This window comes from Hibiscus syriacus, unplaced genomic scaffold (assembly GCF_006381635.1).
Source record: "Hibiscus syriacus cultivar Baekdansim isolate YM2019G1 unplaced genomic scaffold, ASM638163v2 tig00110333_pilon, whole genome shotgun sequence".
NCBI lineage: Eukaryota > Viridiplantae > Streptophyta > Magnoliopsida > Malvales > Malvaceae > Hibiscus > Hibiscus syriacus.
In genome coordinates this window covers 107,305-129,309 of record NW_024062689.1, presented here as the reverse complement: position 1 = coordinate 129,309, position 22,005 = coordinate 107,305, and the positions used below count along the sequence as shown (strand labels likewise).

At 34.5% G+C, this 22,005-nt stretch overlaps 2 protein-coding genes and 2 pseudogenes across 3 annotated transcripts; all 4 read left to right on the top strand.

Annotated features, from left to right (window-relative positions):
- The first annotated feature begins 4,465 nt into the window (after window positions 1–4,465).
- On the top strand, window positions 4,466–6,452 carry LOC120120249. Of its 2 annotated transcripts, none has more exons than XM_039139929.1 (2): window positions 4,466–5,769; window positions 6,084–6,452. In XM_039139929.1, the coding sequence occupies exons 1-2, from the start codon at window positions 4,752–4,754 to the stop codon at window positions 6,116–6,118; spliced, it is 1,053 nt and encodes a 350-aa protein (XP_038995860.1). In that variant the 5' UTR covers window positions 4,466–4,751; the 3' UTR covers window positions 6,119–6,452. The 2 variants fall into 2 exon arrangements, with proteins under 2 accessions (XP_038995860.1, XP_038995859.1); XM_039139928.1 differs by having other exon boundaries at window positions 4,466–5,913.
- Window positions 6,453–7,851: 1,399 nt separating this feature from the next.
- Window positions 7,852–9,239, top strand: LOC120120183 (annotated as a pseudogene).
- A 1,983-nt stretch (window positions 9,240–11,222) lies between these two features.
- On the top strand, window positions 11,223–12,004 carry LOC120120250 (annotated as a pseudogene).
- Window positions 12,005–13,362: 1,358 nt separating this feature from the next.
- Window positions 13,363–14,900, top strand: LOC120120182 (cytochrome b5-like). The gene is made up of 4 exons (XM_039139868.1): window positions 13,363–13,435; window positions 13,598–13,680; window positions 14,152–14,218; window positions 14,490–14,900. Exons 1-4 carry the CDS (start codon window positions 13,363–13,365, stop codon window positions 14,750–14,752), a joined length of 486 nt encoding a protein of 161 aa, XP_038995799.1. The 3' UTR covers window positions 14,753–14,900.
- Window positions 14,901–22,005: the final 7,105 nt, after the last annotated feature.

Here is a 22,005-nt window from a genome sequence, read left to right as displayed (position 1 = left end):
AGTTTGGTATGGTGTTGTACCTTCTTCTAGTTAAGAGTACTCTTTTTCTCTATTTAGATATAAAAGGATTTTTAACGAGATTCTTAACTTAGGCTTGATTGATAAATTTATCTTGCCGATAAAAAAAAAACAGAATCAATAGTGGGGACAAGTGAAACATACAAGCCCAAGCTTAAAAAAAAGGTTCCTGGTTAAAGGGACAAATGCAATAGCATCTCCCATGTATGCTCCTCAAAACTAGGAGATTTAGCTCTTACAATCACGTAAAACTTCAACAAGTCATTTCATTTCTACTGATTAAAGGGAAGTTAAGATTAAAATGAAGTCTTTCCAACAGTTAATAGTTTAAATTTGTCACTGTATATAATTGATGGCAAAAGTTCAGCTATGAGGTAACTTACTATCAACGTATAAGTGAGCAATGCTGACATATGATTCCAACTATAATCATCCAGTTAAACTGTTGGAACATAGAAACAAACCATCTTGCGAATCAATTTCACATAGATCCCTGCCTTTCAATTTGAAGGAGATGTTAAACTATCGAAAATAATTTTACCAGATATATTCCGGGAAAAACAAATTTATTATTAACTTCTATCTTACTCTTACGACGGACAACGAACAAAAATTCATTCAAGTCACTTATTATAGTAAATACTAAAATGTTCAGACTGATTATTGGCTATGGGATCTCCCTGAAATAAGAAACTCCTCTACAAGCAAAAGTCATTAAATATGAAGTAAAAAATCGATGAAACTGAAACTAAATGTAACTTCTAGATTAATTCTATAGAGATATATCTTAAGAATATTCTAAAATAATATTTCTCTAGAAATATCAATAAAATAACTTAGATATTTATAATATTTAATATTACATCTAGATTTATGTGTAAAAAAATCTAGATATTTGTAAAGCTAGTATAACTAAGACGTTGACATGTGTCAATAATCCAATGATCGCTAAAATCTATAAATAGGGGGTTAGAGTTATCATTGTTGATAGAGTGAAAAATAGAAAAATAGTGAGGTAAGTGTGTAATATTATAATTGTATTTTGAATTAGTAAAAGTGTTCACTTGTTTTATAATCATAAATTTTCTGGTTAAACATTAATTTTTTTTTTTACTTTATTATGTATTCGTGTTAGTTTTAGTATATGATTGACTCTATCACCTAAATAATATACAATCGACCTTGTTGTTTAAGTATTATTATGCCCCTAAAAAGTTATAAAATAAAAGTTTAACCAACATCAAAATATTATTATAGTAATAGTGATAGATTTTAGATATTCTACAATAAACATGTTGGGTTTGTCAAACACGACACAAAGGTAAGCATGACTCAGAATGATGTCTTGTCAAACTGAAGTAGCATCAATGTAAACAACTTATCAAACCAATTCACATTCGCCAAAGACGAATGTCAACCTAGCCTCAGAACAGTGTCTTCTCAAGTTTAAGTACATCAATCTAAACAACTTTTGAAAATGATTAAAATTCCCAAGCCACATCTCTTCTCTGCGTGTTAAACAGTTCAATACGTGCAATATCAGAGCTTAGTATGAAAACCAAAATCATTCTGGCAGTGCATATGTTTGTAGAAAAACCCTTCCCGATCATTTCCTCGATGAGTTTGATTGCTTATGAGGTATGATGCTGTCGAAAAAAACCCATGGATTAAGATATTGTAGAAAACCCATGAAGTATAATGTGTTGTAGACAACTAAGTTTGATTGATAACCCATCTTGGTCATTCTATGGAACAAAATCAATGTCTCAACAATCCTGCCTTGCTTACAAAGTCCACTAATTAAAGTTGACAAAGTTACAACATTAAATTCAACACCTAATTTCTAACATTTTCTCCATAACAGAAAAGTCATAGCCAACTTCTTCTAATTGACAAAAAAATATTAATCAATATGCTAAGAGAATAAGTATCATGAGTAAATCCTACTAATTCCATATGGCTACGCATAGAAACAATAGTGGCCATGTTTCTTACTTGAGCTTCAACGTTGGTATTAATGGTTTTTATAGAACGAGAAAAAGCAGAGTGGGAAATAGAAAGGTTAAAGAAATGAAGGAAGAAGTAATGAAGAAGAAAGCCTACCCATAATGTTGAAGTTTCTCGAAATGGAAGAGCAGATGTTGAGCTTCAAATGAAACCACAAATGAGTTGGTTAAAAACAAGAAATTAAGCCTACTCCTAAAGGGGAGTATGAGAGTGGTTTTATGTTTTTTTATATATATGTTTCTTATACATTGGGATTTTTGAAACGTATCTTATTTTAATTTGAAGTTCAATTAAAGAAGTGAATTGATTTATTTGTTGGAAACATATTAGAATAAACATTTAATTATCAAGACTAAAATTAAATCCTTCCATTTTAATTTGAAGTACAAATTTGTATCACGTATGTGAAATTTTACGAAATCATATTCGATGTATGATTTGATATTTTAAATTTAATTCTTCTTTTAGAATTGGATATTCAGACACTTACTTTGTATTGTGTGTTTAGGGTCTGAGATTAACCACATGTATTTTTCATTCTAGAGGAAATTATTCGGATAGATCGGATTCATAAAGTTTGTCAATATCATGATTAAATGACATATTTCGGATATTCTGACAGTGAAAACATGCTTGTTGAATATGAAAATATATATATATATATATATATATATATATATATATGGTAATATAAGATTTGTATTCAAATGAATTTAACTTTCAGCTATATGGTTATGGTGTGATTTTGTCGATTTGGCTATATGGTCATGGTATGAGTTTGTCAATTTGAATATAATATAACTCCTAAATTCGACTTAGATGTTACGGTCGGATCCTGAAGGTTACATTAATCATTGAAGTGATCTGGAAACCAATTCAAAAAATTTAACAGTTATAAAAACATATTCAAAAAATTTATTCAACTTTGATCATGTTAACATAAAATAATTTAATAAAAAGTAAATTAAAAATCGAGATTCCCATCTTCGAGATGCCGATCCTAATGTCTGTCCTGAAATATCTGAAAGGGAAAAATAAAAGGAGTGGAGTTCAGTTCGGTCAAAATGTGTGGAAAAACAAAATATTCAAAAATTCAAACGAGCATACACAACAAATTTGGTAAAACAGACAAACCAAAATGGAAACGAGCTAGTAAACTCTTAATTACCCAACCATCCGCTAAACTTCACAGGACGAATTCCCAATAGCCCGTAATCAATCGAATGCCAAACAACATGCGGTAAAGGTTGATGGTAGTTGAACTTCGGAATTTGTAAGTGGCCCATTAAGCTTTAAATAAGAAATTTAGGTCCCAATAGGCCACATCAGATCCCACTATTTGAAATTCCTAAACCACGCACGACCCAAAATAGTTTCCATGTGTCTCAAATTTATATTAATTTATCAATATACTCACAAGAAATTAAGAGCCTACAGTATATTTAAAATAACCGAGTTGAATATTTTTAAAATATATTTTCTCAAAAATTTTACTAATAATAAATTTTAAATAATAAGATGTTATAAATAAAAATTTTAATCATAAAAATTAATAAATTTTAATTTTAATGAAATAAAAGGAGTAATTCGAATAATAAGATGTGAAAGAAAAATGAAGAGAAGAACAATTATTATTCGTACAAATATATTTATTCGTAAGTGATAATTAAGAAAAATGTGAGAGAAGAACAATTATTATTTTTGTCACATTCTGTGAGAAAAATGGATAAATCCGTTAATGTAAAAAATATCGTATATGAAATCGAGAATTTTTAAATATTATATATATAAATTTAAGAATTTGATATATTTAATGTATGAATGAAGTAATTAACCCTTGAAATATAATAAACAAGAGCTGGCGGGTCAGTTACTCAATCCTCGGCGTCCAATTGTTGGGAAATTAGACGGTGCGTAAATAAATTGATTTTCAAATAAAAAATCTAGATGAAGTGTTAACCAAAATAGATAAATAAGTAAAAAATTAATTAGCATCCCTTATAATAAAAATAAAGTCTTTCGTCTCATTGCCTAGCTCCATTAAAATAGTCAAAACTTAACCGGATTAACTAATCTTAATAAATAATACCGATTAAAAATTATTTAATTATATTATTTTTCGTAATAAATCTATAACAATAGCTAAAAGTTGTCGATATCTTCCAATTTTACGACAAAAAACGTGTAATTAAATTTGTTCGATGGGGTAATTATGGGAATAGCCAATTTGTTTAGTTTTTCTTTTTACCAAAATTATGTTATTTTTTTTATAGATAAAATGTGTATATTATATACAAGGAAAATACAAACCGATAGTATCCGACAAAACAAGATACTCAATTTTCAGTAGGCGCTCACTATACCTACTATAGACTTTAAATTGAATTATCTCCCTAATGAAACCCACAATTATATCCCTTGTTAAAAATGTAGAAAGTATTAACTGTTGCAATACAGTTATGTAATCTGTTAGTTTGTTGAGTTTGTTAGATTTCTGTTACTGAGTTAGTTATAGGAAGCTATTGTGTATATAAGGACCAATTTGCTGTAATTGAAAATAAGAGGAATAAAATGATATACTGCCCAAATGTTCATTGTTAACATGGTATCAGTTTAGCCCAGGTTATTTGTTTTTGGGCCGTTTTCCTCTACTCTTTGCCCGTGGCTTTCTTCTTTTTTTCTCTCGTCTAAATTAGGTCTGGTTTTGGGCGATTTCTTTCGAAGAAATGGACACTCCTGACGCTGCTGCTACCACCGCCGTGCTCGACTTCAATCATCCTCTATTTTTGCATCCGTCTGATACGCCGGGCGGTGTTCTGGTCTCGCATCGTCTGGTTGGCATCGACAATTATACCGTCTGGAGCAGATCTATGAGAATCGCGTTGCTGGCCAAAAATAAGTTAGGTCTCGTTGATGGCACCTGCTGCAAAGAAGATTATGATGAGATCCTGCACTCTCAATGGGAACGTTGTAATGCGGTTGTTTTGTCCTGGATTCTTAACACTGTAAGCAGCGATCTCTCGGCTGGAATTGTATTCGCTTCAAGCGCTGTTCAAGTTTGGAGTGATTTGAAGGAGCGCTTCGATAAGGTAGATGGATCTCGAATATTTTTTTTACATCGTGAAATTGCTACCCTAAATCAAGGTGACTCAACAGTTTCGACCTATTTTACGAGATTGAAATTGTTGTGGGACGAATACCATGCCCTAGTTCCTCTTTCAGCCTGTAATTGCGAGGTATCTCAGCAGAATTCCAAACACATCGCACAACAGAGGTTATTGCAATTTCTTATGGGCCTAAATGATACTTACTCAGCCATTCGTAGCCAAGTTCTGCTTATGCAACCTCTACCGAATGTAAATCAAGCATATTCCATGATTGTACAAGAAGAAGCACAACGAGCTCAGTTATCTGGTGTTTCGGGTGCCACTGCCATGTACTCCAATGCATCTGGAAATTCAGATCGTAGGCGATTCAATGGTGTTTGTGATTACTGTAAAATCAAAGGTCATAAGCGAGACAACTGCTATCGTTTGATTGGTTTTCCTCCAGACTTCAAATTTACCAAGAAGAAGAATTCTCAGGCAGCTTTTGCTACTAATCCCTCCCTGGTTGACTCCAATCATGATTCACATGATTCCAGCATAGTTAATACTTCTCCAGTTTTCACAGCAGCTCAATATCATCAGATTCTAGAGCTCTTGAACAAAACTCCCTCGGTGGATGCAGCAGTCAACCTAGCAGGTATTGCTTCCTTGTGCTCACCTGACTCTTCTAATTCGTTTCGTTGGATACTTGATACAGGGGCCACTGACCATATGGTGTCTGAAATCCATTGTTTGCAATCTCTAACTTCATGTCAGCCTAGTTCTGTCCATCTGCCCACTGGTAAAACTGTTCCAATCACCCATACTGGTAGCTTTCATTTTAACTCAGTTGATATTATTCCAAACGTGTTGTATGTTCCTAATTTTCATCATAACTTACTGTCAGTGTCAAAACTCACTAAAGATCTCAACTGCAGTATCAGTTTTTACCCTCATTTTTGTATTTTGCAGGATCTCTTCACTGGGAAGATGAGGGGGATTGGTAGGGAAGCTCGTGGTCTCTATTTGTTCGACTCTAAAGACCTTGTTTCTGGTTTGTCCTTTACAAATATTACTTCTGTTTTGTCATCATCCAAATGTAAAGTTGATTCTGGTTGTATGTCTGTTTCCTGTGACAATAATACAATGCTTTGGCATGCACGTTTAGGGCATGCTACTTCTGTTAAAATGCATAAAACTCCATTTTTGTGTTCTGTCCCATTAAATGAAAATTCTGTTAAGCAATGTTCTGTTTGTCCTCTTGCAAAACAGTCTAGGTTACCCTTTCCAATTAGTTCTTCTAGGTCACTTACACCTTTTGATTTAATTCATATTGACTTATGGGGTCCATATAGAATATCAACACACAGTGGTCATAGGTCTTTTTTGACTATTGTAGATGATCATACTAGGTTCACTTGGGTTTACCTGTTGAGACTTAAGAGTGATGCAATTATCTTCCTTAAACAATTTTTAATCTTGTTCGAAATCATCATTCTACTTTAGTTAAGTATGTTCGTAGTGATAATGGTGGTGAATTTTTTAGTGATAACTGTTCTGAGCTTTTTTCATCCCTTGGTATCATTCACCAAAGCTCTTGTGTTCATACACCCCAACAAAATGGTGTTGCTGAACGAAAACATAACATCTTTTAGAGGTAGCACGTGCTCTTAGATTCCATTCTCATGTTCCTATCAAATTTTGGGGTGAGTGTGTCTTAACAGCTTGTTATATCATTAACAGACTTCCTACTGCTGTTCTAAACTGGAAAAGCCCATTTGAAGTTTTCTATAAAAAATCACCTAATCTTTCTCATATGAGAGTTTTTGGTTGCCTTTGTTATGCAACTAAAGTCAATTGTAAGGACAAATTTCTCCAAAAGCCTTACCTTCTGTTTTTATGGGTTATTCCTCAACTCAAAAGGGATATCTACTTTTTGATCTTCATACAAAGTCTTTTTTTGTTAATCGTGATGTAGTCTTTCATGAGACTATTTTTCCTTTCTCAATTCCATTAAATAAGCCTTCTCCATTTTTCCTACTCAGTCCTTCATTGATGATTCTGATTTTCTTACTCTCGAAATTTCTGCACCTTCTCATCCTGTTGATTCTGTTTCACCTAATTTGTCTTCTCCTTCTTCCTTCTTCTTCTTCTGCATCACCTCAAGTCTCAACTAGTTTGCCTACTCCATCTTCAATTCCATGTTCTGGTCAACTTTCTTTACCACAAACTCAGGGTCTGGCTCAGAGAAGGTCCACTAGGATTATCAAACCCCCTAATTGGCTACATGACTATGTTCAATCCTACCAATCTTCATCTCTTCCAAGTAAGTATCCTATCTCCAATTTCATTTCTTATTCTCACTTACCTTCTAAAACTCAAAGTTTCTTATCTTCCACTTCTCATATAAGTGAACCAAAAACCTATATTGAAGCCATCACCAACCCTATGTGGATTAAAGCCATGAAGGAAGAGATTGAAGCTTTGGAGTCAAACAACACTTGGTCAATAGTTACTCTGCCATCAGGGAAAGTTCCAATAGGCTGTAAATGGGTATACCGAATCAAGTACAAGGCTAATGGAGATATTGAACGGTTCAAAGCTCGCCTTGTTGCTAAAGGATTCAATCAAAGAGAAGGGGTTGACTTTGTGGATACCTTCTCTCCAGTTGCTAAACTAGTCACTGTTCGAACTGTCCTTGCCATTGCCTCCATTTTTTCTTGGCCTCTTTATCAAATGGATGTACAATGCATTCTTACAAGGTGACTTAGTTGAGGAAGTCTATATGGCACTTCCTGATGGTTTTTGCAGCCAGGGGGAGTCTAAGGTTGTAGGCTGCATAAATCACTTTATGGACTAAAACAAGCCTCTAGGCAATGGAATTTGAAGCTAACAGAAGCCTTACTTGTAGCTGGTTATATACAGAGCAAGTATGATTATTCAATGTTTACAAAGCAACAAGGGAGTGATATAGTTGTTTTGTTGATATATGTTGATGATCTTTTAATCACTGGGAGTAGTGAGAGATTGATAGCAGAATTGAAACACATTTTGAATGAGAATTTCAAAATGAAAGATCTTGGGGAGTTGAAGTACTTTCTAGGATTAGAGGTTCTAAGATCAAGGGAAGGGATTGTGCTGAATCAAAGAAAGTATGCTTTAGAGTTGATTGAAGAGATTGGAGTAGGGGGAGCTAAACCAGCTTTGACTCCTCTTGAGCAAAATAAAAAGTTTACTTCAGCAGAGTATGATGAAGCAGTTTGTAGCAATGAAGAACTGTTGCAGGATAAGTCTGTTTTTCAGAGACTTATAGGTAGATTAATATATCTGACTCACACAAGGCCAGATTGTCTATGCTGTACATTTCCTCAGTCAATTTATGCATAAACCAAAAAGGTCGCATCTTGAAGCTGCTCTAAGAGTGGTAAAATACATCAAGAAAAATCCTGGACAAGGGATTTTGCTAAGTGCGAAGAGTGAGTGCAGGTTAATTGCTTACTGTGACTCTGACTGGGCTGCCTGTCCTATGACTAGAAGGTCTGTAACAGGTTTCTGTATTAAGCTTGGAATGTCTCTAATCTCTTGGAAGTCTAAGAAGCAGAACACGGTTGCGCGTTCTTCTGCAGAAGCAGAATATAGAAGCATGGCAGGAACCGCGGCAGAAATTATATGGTTGAAGGGTTTGTTAGCAGAGTTAGGCTTGAAAAACTTAGCACCAGCACAATTAATGTGTGATAATAAAGCAGCTTTGCAAATAGCAGCTAATCCAGTTTTTCATGAGAGAACCAAACACATTGAGATAGACTGTCATTTTGTCAGAGAGAAGATTCAAGAAGGCTTGATACAAACTAAACATGTCAAGACAGGGGAGCAACAAGCAGATTTGATGACAAAAGCCTTGGGTGTGCATCAACATGAATATCTAGTTTCCAAGTTGGGGTTTAAAGACATCTTTGCAACCACCAACTTGAGGGGGAGTGTAGAAAGTATTAACTGTTGCAATACAGTTATGTAATCTGTTAGTTTGTTGAGTTTGTTAGATTTCTGTTACTGAGTTAGTTATAGGAAGCTATTGTGTATATAAGGACCAATTTGCTGTAATTGAAAATAAGAGGAATAAAATGATATACTGCCCAAATGTTCATTGTTAACAAAAAACACATTCCTGAAACATCTATTATTTCGTTCCCTCCAAACATAGTAAATAAAAGCATTCCAAGCCAATATAAAAAAATAGTGGCACGAAAGGACTTAACCCTAACGTGAACACACACCCAAGCAACCTCACCTTCCCAATCTAGAACTGAACGACGAATACCACTAACACCCAAAACGATCATTCAAATCTCAACTGAGAAATGGCACCCACAGAAAATATGGGATCGAGTCTCCTTCGCAGCATTACACAACGCACAAATTCTGTCAACACTCAACCCTATACGAATAAGCCTATTCCGAGTCGGAAGACGGTCGAGCAAGGCCATCAAAGTGATAAGAGAGTGCCTAGGAACGTGCAACGCAAACCAAATCAAGTGCTGCCACAAAACCCTCACCTTCCTAGCGCAGATCTCACCCCACACCTTCCTAGTTCGGCAAGCATCAGCTCCCTCCAAAGCCCTAAAGACAGCAACCACCTCATCTTTATAGGACAAGACCTTCCTTAGACTCCATCTTGTCATGGCGCTCAGCAAGAAACTCCACAGATCAGCCCCCTAATTACATAAGCATGAATCCACGCGACCCGGAGAGAACCGTCATTCGGAAGTAGCCTCCTGAGCAACTGAAAGAAGAAAGCCTTATTCCAGCATTCCAAATCCTTCAAGCTCAACCCCCCTCGGATTTGAGGGAACAAATCTGACTCCAACCTACTCTGGCACTCGAGGTCGCCACATCCTGCCTTTCCTTTACGTTCTCAATCAAACTCCGACAATCATTCTCTTAAATGTTCTCACCGAGCATCCTAACACACACAGCCTGCCACTACTATCCGGGTTACTGTCCATTACCCGGGGCCTCTACCACCCCCAGCAAACGAACCATCTAAGCCCCTACCCCAAATCAAGGCTTCCTTCCATAGCACCACACGCTTTCTCACACCAAACATACATCATCCAACGTCCCAATACCACAAGTAATCGTGATTCCAGAAATACTTTTACATGCCGTGCACAATCAATAAATTTTAAGGATGAACAAACTATGTAACTAAATTAATTTTCGAATTCACAACCAGACTCGAGCCTCGAAAAAAGATGAAGGTGACTAAAGAGTTAAGGATGCACCCATGATAGGTCGCAGTCTGATTTCAAAACAAACATTATTATTTTAAATATCCACGCCATAAATATCTATAAAAAGATATTGTCAATCATTCAAAATGTAACACGTGACTAGTTTATAAATATTTTAAAAAAATTATTTAAAAAACCTTAAAATTATTATCATTTTCAAAAAACCTCAAAATATTTTTGAAATCTTAAAGAAATCTCAAAATTCATTATCCCGAAGTATCAACCTCACTTGTCCGTCGTTGCCACCCTCATATACTGCCACCCACACGTAGCCAAAATCATCCAAAATCTTTAAGCCCCGAACCGTAACACACATCCATCTTAATTGATGAGTGAGTAACCAGCGGCGGGTGAGTGGGCAATCGTTGACAATGACGATGATTGACGACAAAATTGAAGGTTTTAAGAATTTTTTTTAAAAAAGAAAAAAATAAAGTTATGATTTTTTAAAAAAATAAAAGAAACAAAAAAAAATCAAGCAACATGTAAAATATTGATTAGTTGATTAATTTGTAACGAAAATTTTTAACGTCTTTTACAATGTAGGTATTAAGATGATAATATTTGTAAGTTAGACACCTATATTGAAAAAAATGTTTAGATATCTAGATAAAAATAAATATAATTTACCAAAAAAAATTAAATATCTAAATAGAAAAAATATAATTTAATATTTTTTTATTAAGCAAATAAAAAAAATAGTAACGTAATCAAGGCAGAAAAGAGGGCTATAAATACTATAATTACAAGCATAGTCAGAAGCACAACAATCAAAAAATATTCCCTTTTATTGCACACTGCTCTGTAATAGTATTTACCAGCTTGTATATGAAGGACGGAGATTTCCCGGAAAAGATGTTAGATGGGGTGGATTATACTCTGGAGATGATGACAGCAGAGCCTCTTTCCGCCAGGAAAAAGAAGAACAAGAGGAAATTTTCCGATGAACAAATCAGATCATTGGAATCGATGTTCGAATACGAAACCAGGCTGGAGCCTCGAAAAACGATGGAGGTAGCTAAAGAGTTGGGGCTGCACCCACGCAGGTTGCAATCTGGTTTCAGAACAAAAGGGCTCGCTGGAAATCGAAGCAGCTCGAACGAGATTACGCCATTCTTCAACAAAATTACAGCAGCCTGGCTTCCAAGCTCGAAAGATTAACTAAGAAAAGCAGGCCTTGGTGATTCAGGTACTTGACTATTAAACAAACTTTGCATACAAAGAAAGTAAACAAATGATTATATCGAAGTTGTTTTGGATTTTGATTAACAGTTGAAGAAGCTGAACGATTTGGTTAAGAAGCCGAAAGAGGAAGGCGAGTGTTGCGAGCAAGTGGAAGTTATAAAGTCTGATTCTAAATGGCAGCTCAGTTTATCGGTGGAAAGATCGGAACGTGCACTTGGAGGGGCATCGGACTATGATAGTGCCACAAAGATGGAGTATTTTGGAGTGGAAGAAGAGTATAACCTTATAAGCATGGTGGAACCAGCTGATGACTCTTTAACATCTCCAGAAGTTTGGCACAGTTATGACTCTGATTGTCTCTTTGGTCAGTCAAGTTGTGTTTATCAGTGGTGGGATTTTGGGTCATGAAAATTGAAATTATATATATATGGTAAGGAGGAAATGGGTGTAAATCCAATATATATATAATTTTTTTATAAATCCAGCTTTCCTGGCGTGCTTCACTTCTGGCCAGGAAATAGAATTGGAGTTCACTCAAACAGGACCTATACCATTTCCAATTATCATTCAAGTAAATATTTGCTAATCATACCATTTGTTTCATTTTGTTGTTTTAAACTTTTAATGGTCAGTTGATTGTGTTTTGCACAAAATTTTCATTCTGCAAGATATTCAATGGGACTGGTTGGGCTATGAGGAAAAGGAATGAAATTTGTACCATCTTGGAAATGGGGATTCAACGAACTTCTAATAAAATTTGTTTAATTAATAGCAAGATTAAAGCAATATTTTAAAAAAAAATATATAAACAATAAATTTCATCCTTTGTATTTAAAAACTTAATCATTTAGTCTTTATTTTTCTCTTAAATTATTTATTCTTCTCTAAAAATTTATATTATTATTTTGATATAATTTCCGTTTGACAATAACTTTCCACTTTATAGCAGAATGTAGATATCTGAATGTTATTTTGATAGATTCGTTTAGTTTGACAATACCACAAGTAGAGACATACGAAGGAATTTGTGTCAAAGGGTACGAACATAAAAAATAATATTAAACTTCAAAGAGTGTGAAATTAAATAATTCATATAAAATACAAAGAAATTTAAAATTGATGAAAATAAAAATAATATTAAACCTTAAGGGGGTGTGGTCCTCCTCAATCCATCTCTGACCACACCCCAACACTCCTCAATCCATCTCTGAACACAAATAAAAATAAATTGATGAAAGTTTTAGTGATAACTTATCATTACTTTATATCATAATAAAATTATCCATTGTTCTTTTATTGGAATCATTTGATTTCACAATATCATAAACAAAAATATATTGTAATTTTTAATATAATTGATTAAATTTATTAATTTCTGTAGAGTTAAAATAAAATTAATATAATGTTTAAATTTTAATGACTAAATATATTATTAAAAAATATTAAATATATTTGTATTTTAATAATAAAGTAATTTTTATAACAATATTTTAATAATTACATGATCCTAACTTTTAAAAAAGAAACGACATATTTATTAGCAAATATATAATTAAATAAATTAAAGTACATTTTGTCCTATAAGAGAACACATGTGAAATTTTATTCGCTAAATCTATTTAAAAAAGAAGTCGTGGAAGAGAGAAGAGATCAAGTGTGGGACAGATAGATCCAGGATGGTTCACATGTACTATTGAAAAGGAAACACGTGTCAAGCTCCTTATTGGTCAAGCGTAGCCAACTAAGATAAAATTCAGATTCTCCCAGACATTTATATGACAAGCCTCGACTCAACCCTTTCCACTCGCCCCTCATTTCCATTCCCCCGTCTTCTTCTCCTCACAACAGGTAAGACAATCCATTCTCTACTTAGTTTATTGTCTGAAATTTACCTCCTCATATTATTTTGTTGTCTGGAATTTATTTTGTCATAATCCCACTATTCTAACTCTGAACTTTGCTGTACTTTTCTGGGTTTTTTTTTAAAATTGTTTTCATTATTATATGTAGTTGATGGAGAAAAGGTTTTTGTTTTCGAAGACGTGGCAAAGAACAAGGAAAGGAATAATTGTTGGCTATTGATATCTGGAAAGGTTGAGTTTTTCTTTGCTAATATGATTTTGGGATTTTCCCTCTGCTTATTTATGTAATTGATTTAAATTTTATAGCTTACTTTTGGAATTTGACAACTATGTTGAGTGTTCTCTGTTTTAGTATTAAACTATTACCATCGAACTATCAGATTTTCCCTTTCGATTAAAAAATTTACAAGTAAGCTGCCTTTATCTCGTGTCCCATCTGTTTGCGTATTAATTTAACTTATCGATGAAATTCACGATAGAGCTCAATGGTGTATTAAAACTTGTATAAATTGAATTCATATTGTAAATTTTTTGTATTTTGTATAGGTAATCTATTTATCTCTAGAATTTTAAAAAATTTGTTCCCTAAAATTTAAAAATTCATATTCTTATCATAAAATTTTGCTTTTGTCCATGTTGATGGCAGTAATGTTGACTTCATTGTTCAGAGAACCAATTTTCTTTTTCATCCTACTGTATCAGGTGTATGACATAACCAAATTCTTGGAGGACCATCCTGGAGGAGATGAAGTCTTGCTAGCCGCTAGTGGTAAGATGATATTATTGCTGTCCGCTGACAATTACATACAGACAGGATAAATACATGAGTTTACATCAGAGAGATAATTTTTAAAATTTTAGAGTAGAACGAACTTGTAAAATTTAAGGAACCAATACATATTATAAACAGAAAATATAAAGAGAATATTTAAAATATATGATAATTTAAAATTTTTAGGGACGACTGTCCTAACCTCTCGGTTCATCCCTGCCGACGTATCGTATTTCTTAGCTGGGTTTGATTCATCTTATTGATGCAGGAAAAGATGCGACACAGGACTTCGAAGATGTTGGTCATAGTGATGATGCAAGAAACATGATGGGGAAATACTACATTGGTGAGGTTGACAGCTCGACTGTTCCTGCACCAAAGAAGATCAAAAGGGAGCCAATTTCAGTGACTCATAAAGGCGATGAATCTGGGTTTCTGTCTAAAATATTACCGCTCTTGGTTCCCCTCTTGATCTTATGTTTCGCATTCGGTTTGCGCTTCTTGGGGGAAAAGGGAAAAGCTGAAGCTTAGCTTTCCTACCTTTTCCCCCCATTGTTGAACATTCAAAAGGTGTGCGGCTGCTGATAATAAAGTTGGTGAAAGCTGTGTTTGTTGTAACATTCAATGAATATCTTCTATTTGTTGCTAATAATAACGGCTTGACATGTCTCATTCTCAATCTCTTGCTACTGTTTCTGATCATTTATATCAAGTTTTAATCATCTTGCATAAAGTAACAAATCTTTGAATTTTAATCCTTACAAACATAAGATTTTATGTTGCGTTGTAAATTTAGAAAATTGTATTAAAATTTTAGAGTCGTGAAATTATATAATTTTAAAAGTATAAAATAAAATTATTAATAAAAAATATATAAGAAATTGAAATTTTCAAGAGTATGATTCTACCTCAACACTTCTCGATTCATATACAATCTTATGATAAAGGTGAATGTATCTAAGAGGCCTTTGTATTAAATGGGGTGGATCAAATTGGTCCTTCTATTATTAAATGGGTCAATTTAATCTCTTTATTATTGAAAAAAAAAGATAACTAAATTTAAAATTTTAATTTAGTTGGATTTTGTCATTTTAAAAATACATAATGATAAATTGATCGAAGATCATGGTGGCAACCCGGCAGTGATTTTTATGATCATTATCTTAAGAGAGCATTGTTTTATTTAAAAAATTTACCTCAAGGTTTCTCTAGAATATTTTTATCGAGTTCTGTTGATTTAGTCGTTGTGATTTCAGAACATTTTTAAAGTACTAGATTGGTACTTGCACCAATTAAATACTTAATGTTAAAAGAGAGAAATCTCAAGGATTGAACATGTTGAGCTATCCACATACATCATTGAGTTGCATTTACAATATCGTGAACCCCGTCGTCGGTCCTACTCGCAAACTCTCACTGTCATTGCCTCGCTTTCTTCTACCTTGAATTCTCCAAGCACGACCCTGAAAAGCCATCGCCACCGGTGTCAAAACTGGCACCGAGATACTCCTCTCACTGTTGTTGGTGACGGCGAGATTCGTTTTGTGTTTTATGAATGGTTGTCGAAGCGTGGTTTTCTCAATTTAAAAATGAATTAGACTTAAATTATGTTTAAATCAAAATATTAAAATCAACTAATGATAACTTTAACATTTTAAACCAAAATGTAACTTTTTTAAATGTACAAAGATTAAATGTTCAAAGGTGCAACAATTGGTCGTGAACGTTTACAAATTGGCTACTTACTTTTTGCCGATGATAGTGTGCTCTTTGGAGAAACAACTATTGTGGGAGCCATCAATATGAAGAATGTGTTAAATGTTTATGGTAATTTTTCTGGACAAGAAGTTAATTTCGACAAATCGTTCCTTTTCTTTAGTAGTAATGTTGAGTCAAGCGTAAAAGAGCAAATTGGTCGGATGTTGGGGTGCGTATTTCCTCCAATTCTGAGCGATACTTGGGGCTTCCAACTATGCTTGGTAGGAATAAAAGAGAAGCTTTTAGCTATTATCTGGATATTTTAAACAGGAATCTTGATAATTGAGGTGTTCACCTCCTCTTATTGTTGAAAGTGGACAAATCCACCGAATGTTGAAAACAAAATCAACAAGTTGGCAAAACATTTCGGTGCCAACCAACATGATATTGTTGAGAAAAAAAAAATTAGGCACCGAATAGTGCAACTTTTGTTGAATTTTGGTGATGATAAAATTACACTTTTAGTCATTATAATTTAGGGTATTTATAAATTAGTCCTTAAGATTCAACTATAAATACCCTAGCTCATTTAGCTTCAAAATCATCTCAAAGCATTCTAGCTTTCTTCCAATACTAGAGAGAATTTAGAGAGTTTCTTGAGAGTTATTTTTTCCTTTTTATCAAGAGAGAATTATCATTGTTTTCTCCTTGGTAGATCGAGAGAGGTTGTAATTCCTATTTTCTCATAGTGAAATTCTTCTACCGTTACCCATGGTTTTTTACCCTAATAATTTTAGGGGTTTTCCACGTAAATTTTGTGTCTATTTTATCTTCATTTTTATTTTTCAAATTATCAGTTGCGATTTTGCTCTATCCGATAGCCGTCTTCCGCAACAATTGGTATCCGAGCTAGATTAGAGTGTGTAATATCTGCTTATTGTCTTTGTGGTTGCCACCAAAAGGTGGATCCTCCAACATAAGAAAGTAAGAAGTTATTACCCATTCTTTGAAGGTTCCATAGAACTATTCACGATAGTGAAATAGTGGGAGCTATCCATAAACGAAGCAATTGCAACGAAATTTGATATTGAAAAGTTCAATGGGAGAAATTTCTCATGGTGGAAATTGAAGATGAAGGCCATCCTAAGGAAAGACGGGTGTCTAGCGGCTATCAATGAAAGGCCGGTGGATTTCGCAGATGACATCAAATGGAACGAGATGGACGGGAATGCTATGGCAAACTTTCATCTAGCATTAGCAGATGATGTAACCCCCACAGACCGATAAGGGTAACCAAATCCGATCCGGGGTGTCACATTAGGGCCACCGGAGCGACCCACTGTAAAAATAGCAGAAAATTTAAAACTTTTTATCAGAACATGCAAACTTATAAAATCATTTGTCGCTATTTAAAAATAAAACAGATTTTCAGACTCATATATAAATCAAAATACAATTACATGCCCCCTAATCACATGTACCATACTCTGCAACAACGCCGAAAGAACTCCTTTACTGAAGTCGATAGATGCACTGGTACAATTCTTTTAACCTAAAAAGGTGAGTAATAGAGTGAGTTTTGGAAAGCTCAGTAATACAAAACTACCAGATGATGCTGAAGAACGTGCAAATATAGATAAATATACATTTCCTTATTGGTTCAGATATTTACAGATTTTTTTACTGAGCAGGGATCCTACTGATATTTCAGGTGCTAACGGACAATGAGCTTTCAGTTCAGATAAATAATTTCGGATGACTGAGTTCAGGAGATCAGAATAGGTTATCTAGTGTGTTCCCAAAAACCATGTAACTTTTCAGATCTTTTTAAAACATATATATATATATACCCCCATCCGTCACGAACAAAATGTGTAGGTTCCCCAGAACCATACAACCCCATCACGAACAGTAAGGCCCTGAGCACAAAGCCGAGGAGCCTCCAAGTAATCTTCCTCCAACAATAACCCCCAATAAAACATGTTCCGTACGTAAACGGATATATCAAAAATCAAAACATAATTCAAGTCAAGTATTATATCAGAATCCAGGTCATGTATCAGATCAAAATCCAGGTCAGGTATCATAACAGAATCCAAATTTGAAATTAGATAAAAACATTCATGTAATTAGGGAACATACTAGAGTTTACAGGTATTATTTAGAGGTACTGTATCAGGCAGAGAAACACAGTTCTTCAGTATGTCGATAGAATGTTGGAATTTAGAATCACTATTGGAAGAGTTCATTAACTGACAGAATCATCAGTTATTTAGAATGTGAATTATCAGGATATTATCTTATTCAGACAGTTTTCAGAAGTTGTACGTAATCAGAAGGGTATTCAGAATCCTTTACATCCATGTCAATTGATCGGATAATCGAACAACTTGATAACGAAGATTCAGAACCTTAACAATTTATATCCACTGGTCAATTCATTTCCCTTCTAGGGTATTTACTTTTTAATACCACAAATTCTTGTTCATAGATCACCTTCAGAATCATCGCTGAATAGATCTTCCAATGATCTTTATTTCATTTCCAAGCTTCCACGATATCATGAAATACTGACGTGCTTGATTTGTAGTTCATGTTCCATAAGGACAATACATCTTATAAACTCATCAGAATTTCCAGACTTATCCAATTCACTTACTTAATCCTCGATCATTGAGGTTACTTAGCTTATTTAGCAGTCAAATCCATTCCAGTTACTTCAGGATTTTCCAGAGTAATTCAAACGTTCCTGAATTTCAGATACATGTTGTACTTCCATTCCATTCAATTTGGCCTTCGTGGTTGATTGTCGAACAAACGTCCAATTCTTAGTACTGAATACAATCTAGAGCTGGGCTGAGCTGAATACTTCCAAAATTTATCATCAAGCCAAACTTGAGAAGACAAACACATGTTCCAGTAATATCTATGCCATTCAGGTATTGACATAGTTTTAGGGTTGATCTACTCACTTAAATTGTTTCCCATTACTTTTAAAGGTAGGCCAATACCTATGCTTATTTGGATTCCTTAATTAATCTAAGGCATTTACTTGGTATAGGTCATGAGGGTATTTTGGAAATTTTGGTGTTCAGTTTTATTCCATTCATTTAAGAGCTCGAGGATATCCAATCATTCCTGAGCTTGGTGATATTCTTGGGTCATTTCCATTACAGGGGTATTTTGGTCATTTTACAGATCTATGGTATTTCAATATTTTCTTGCCATCCGATCTTATTATTTAATTCAATATTATCATTTACTTCAGTTCTTTCAAACAATTCTAACAGCAGAATACCCCCGATAAATTACTCTTCAAGTATTTACTCATTATTCGAATATTTTCGGGTCAAGTGTCTTCTCAGATTTTACAAACGGAATATCATAAATTTTTCTGTACAAAGACAGGATCTTAACAATTAAATTCGTACTTAATCGAGTTAAGTACAAATCCTCAAAGTACTTTCTCATTCAGGGTCAATTCAGACTATTTTATCTCTCAAGGGCATTTTTGTAATTTCTTAACCAGATAATTTCGATATTAGCTCTTAACGAAAATAATATAATATAGAGATCCTATGATTAATTGCTTCCTCGAACATTCTTTGATCTTGAAATGATTCCTTAAAAGACTTCTAGTATCTAGCATAAACCTTCTTGGGGTTAAAAACCGGTTATCCATAATTTCCAAGTAAAACTAACATTTCTTATGTACATCAACAGTTTTAGTAGATCAATAATTCTTTTCAGATTTATTAATCCACTTCCAGAGACAATTCTTGTCATTTTCCAACTTAAGGATATTTTCGTAATTTTACCCTACCGGAGTATTATCATAATTTCCCATCCAAGTACCTTTAACATTTAACCTTTGATGAAATAAACTATAAGTTACAAACCCATGTTGATTTCTTTATCACTAAGCACAGAACTTGTAATTTAATTCTAACAATCCCTCAATTTCTTATAGAAATCATCTGAACCATAATCAAGTACTGAACCCTTTTACCGTATTCAGATCAAGTGTAGAAACTAATTAACTACACAAATGAGACCAACATTATCTTAATCATGCATTTACCAATATTCACATGTTCCATAAAGCATAAAGAGGTAGTAAAGTATTACCTCGATTTCCGTGCAATACTGATTGACCATAAAAATTCCATTCGAATGCCTTTGATCTTCAATTCAACTTCCAATAATTCCTCAGATACATATCAACATAAATTATATCAGAAACGGAGCTTAATTACGATAACCTGATCGAATCGGGTGATAAATCAGTGAATGACGGCTTACCGGGTTCGAATTTGGCGAAACGGACTTCGGATTCAGGACGTCGAAAGCATAAAATACGACTTTTCGGAAATTTGGAATTTTCGGTCAAAATCGAAGTCAACGGGTTTGACCGGCAATTTTGAGGCCTTCGGGTTCGAATTTCGAAAAACGGACAGCGGAATCGGATTTGGAACGTCGAAAAATATCAGGATAGGTATACTCGGTCGAAGTCAAAGGTCGTTTAATGCCCGGTCAAAGCCGGTCAACTTTGGTCAATGCCGGTCAACGGGTCAACGGGTCGGGTCAGGTTATGACCGGTCAAACCGGTCAACTATTCACTAAAACCGGTCAAACCGATCATTTGGACTATCCCCACTCGCAGTGGCGGCGCGTGGGGGCGCGTGGGCACTGTTCTGGCAGCGTAAAATTCACAGAAAAATTTCTAAAAATTATTTTGAGCGATTTCGAGATACTTACAAAGCTCGGTTCACAATTTTGAACGGCGGAGAGCTCGATTTTGAAACGTCGGAAACTTTGACCGCTTCACCTCCACACGCGCCGCCGCCGCCAGAGAAAAAGGAGAACACCGGTGGACTCGGAACGGCACAAGGAACACGATAGTGCGGGAGGTGTCGTAAACGGATCATCGTGAATCGATGAAAAACCAACTAAAATCGAGTTATTACCGACGATACTTCCGACTGAAATTAACGACGAACGGAGATGATTAACGATGTAAGGTTTGAAGGGTTTTGTTCCTCGCTCGACAACGAACACGATGGTGGTTTCGGCTCGTCGATCGGAGGTCGGACGGCGAGTAGATCGGAGTTGAAAGAGGGGTTGATGAAAAGGAAAATCTGGAAATATTTTTTCCAGAAACATACGGGGATGGGGTATATATCATCTCCTAAATAAAAATGGTTAAACCAAGAGTTTAGCCACTGAACTTCCTGTACTTCTTAAAATGGTCTGCTAACTTTAAAACTTTACAATTTAATCCCCAATGTTTCTTTCAAAATATCAATTAAATCCGCCACTTTATAATTTCTTAATTTTAGCCCCTAAATTGGGGTGTTACAATTCTCCCCTCCTTAAAAGAATTTCGTCCTCGAAATTCATTCATGTCACATAATTGTAGAAATTAAACTTTCATCAACTCTTCTATATCTTCGAGTAGCTTTTATAGAAATACGGATTCTCCACTAATCCTTAACCAGTTGAGTATACATTCTTATCAGAACTCTCTCTCATTTCAATAAAAGAATCCGAACGAAAATGGCAGTGAGTAATCAATTCAGTCTTGGTCATGAGAATATGCTCATAGAACAGTAGCATATCCCAATTTAATTTCCGGAGTCAAGTCAGAATCTTTCAAATAAATAACTCTCACATGGCTCATGAGATACTTTACAGCGTTTAGACAGATGTTACTAGTATTCCTTTTTGTACAAGTATAACCTTAACGGATAGAAACTTCGGTTTATTCGTTACAGATAGGGACTCAGCCCTGGAGTTCCGGCTAAGAGAGGTATGATCACAGTCTAGGGGCATGTACTGATCAGACATATTTTAACATTCGACCGGCCGGTCTAACTTGAAAATTTTGACTCAAACCATAGATCTGATACCACTAAATGTAACCCCCACAGACCGATAAGGGTAACCAAATCCGATCCGGGGTGTCACATTAGGGCCACCGGAGCGACCCACTGTAAAAATAGCAGAAAATTTAAAACTTTTTATCAGAACATGCAAACTTATAAAATCATTTGTCGCTATTTAAAAATAAAACAGATTTTCAGACT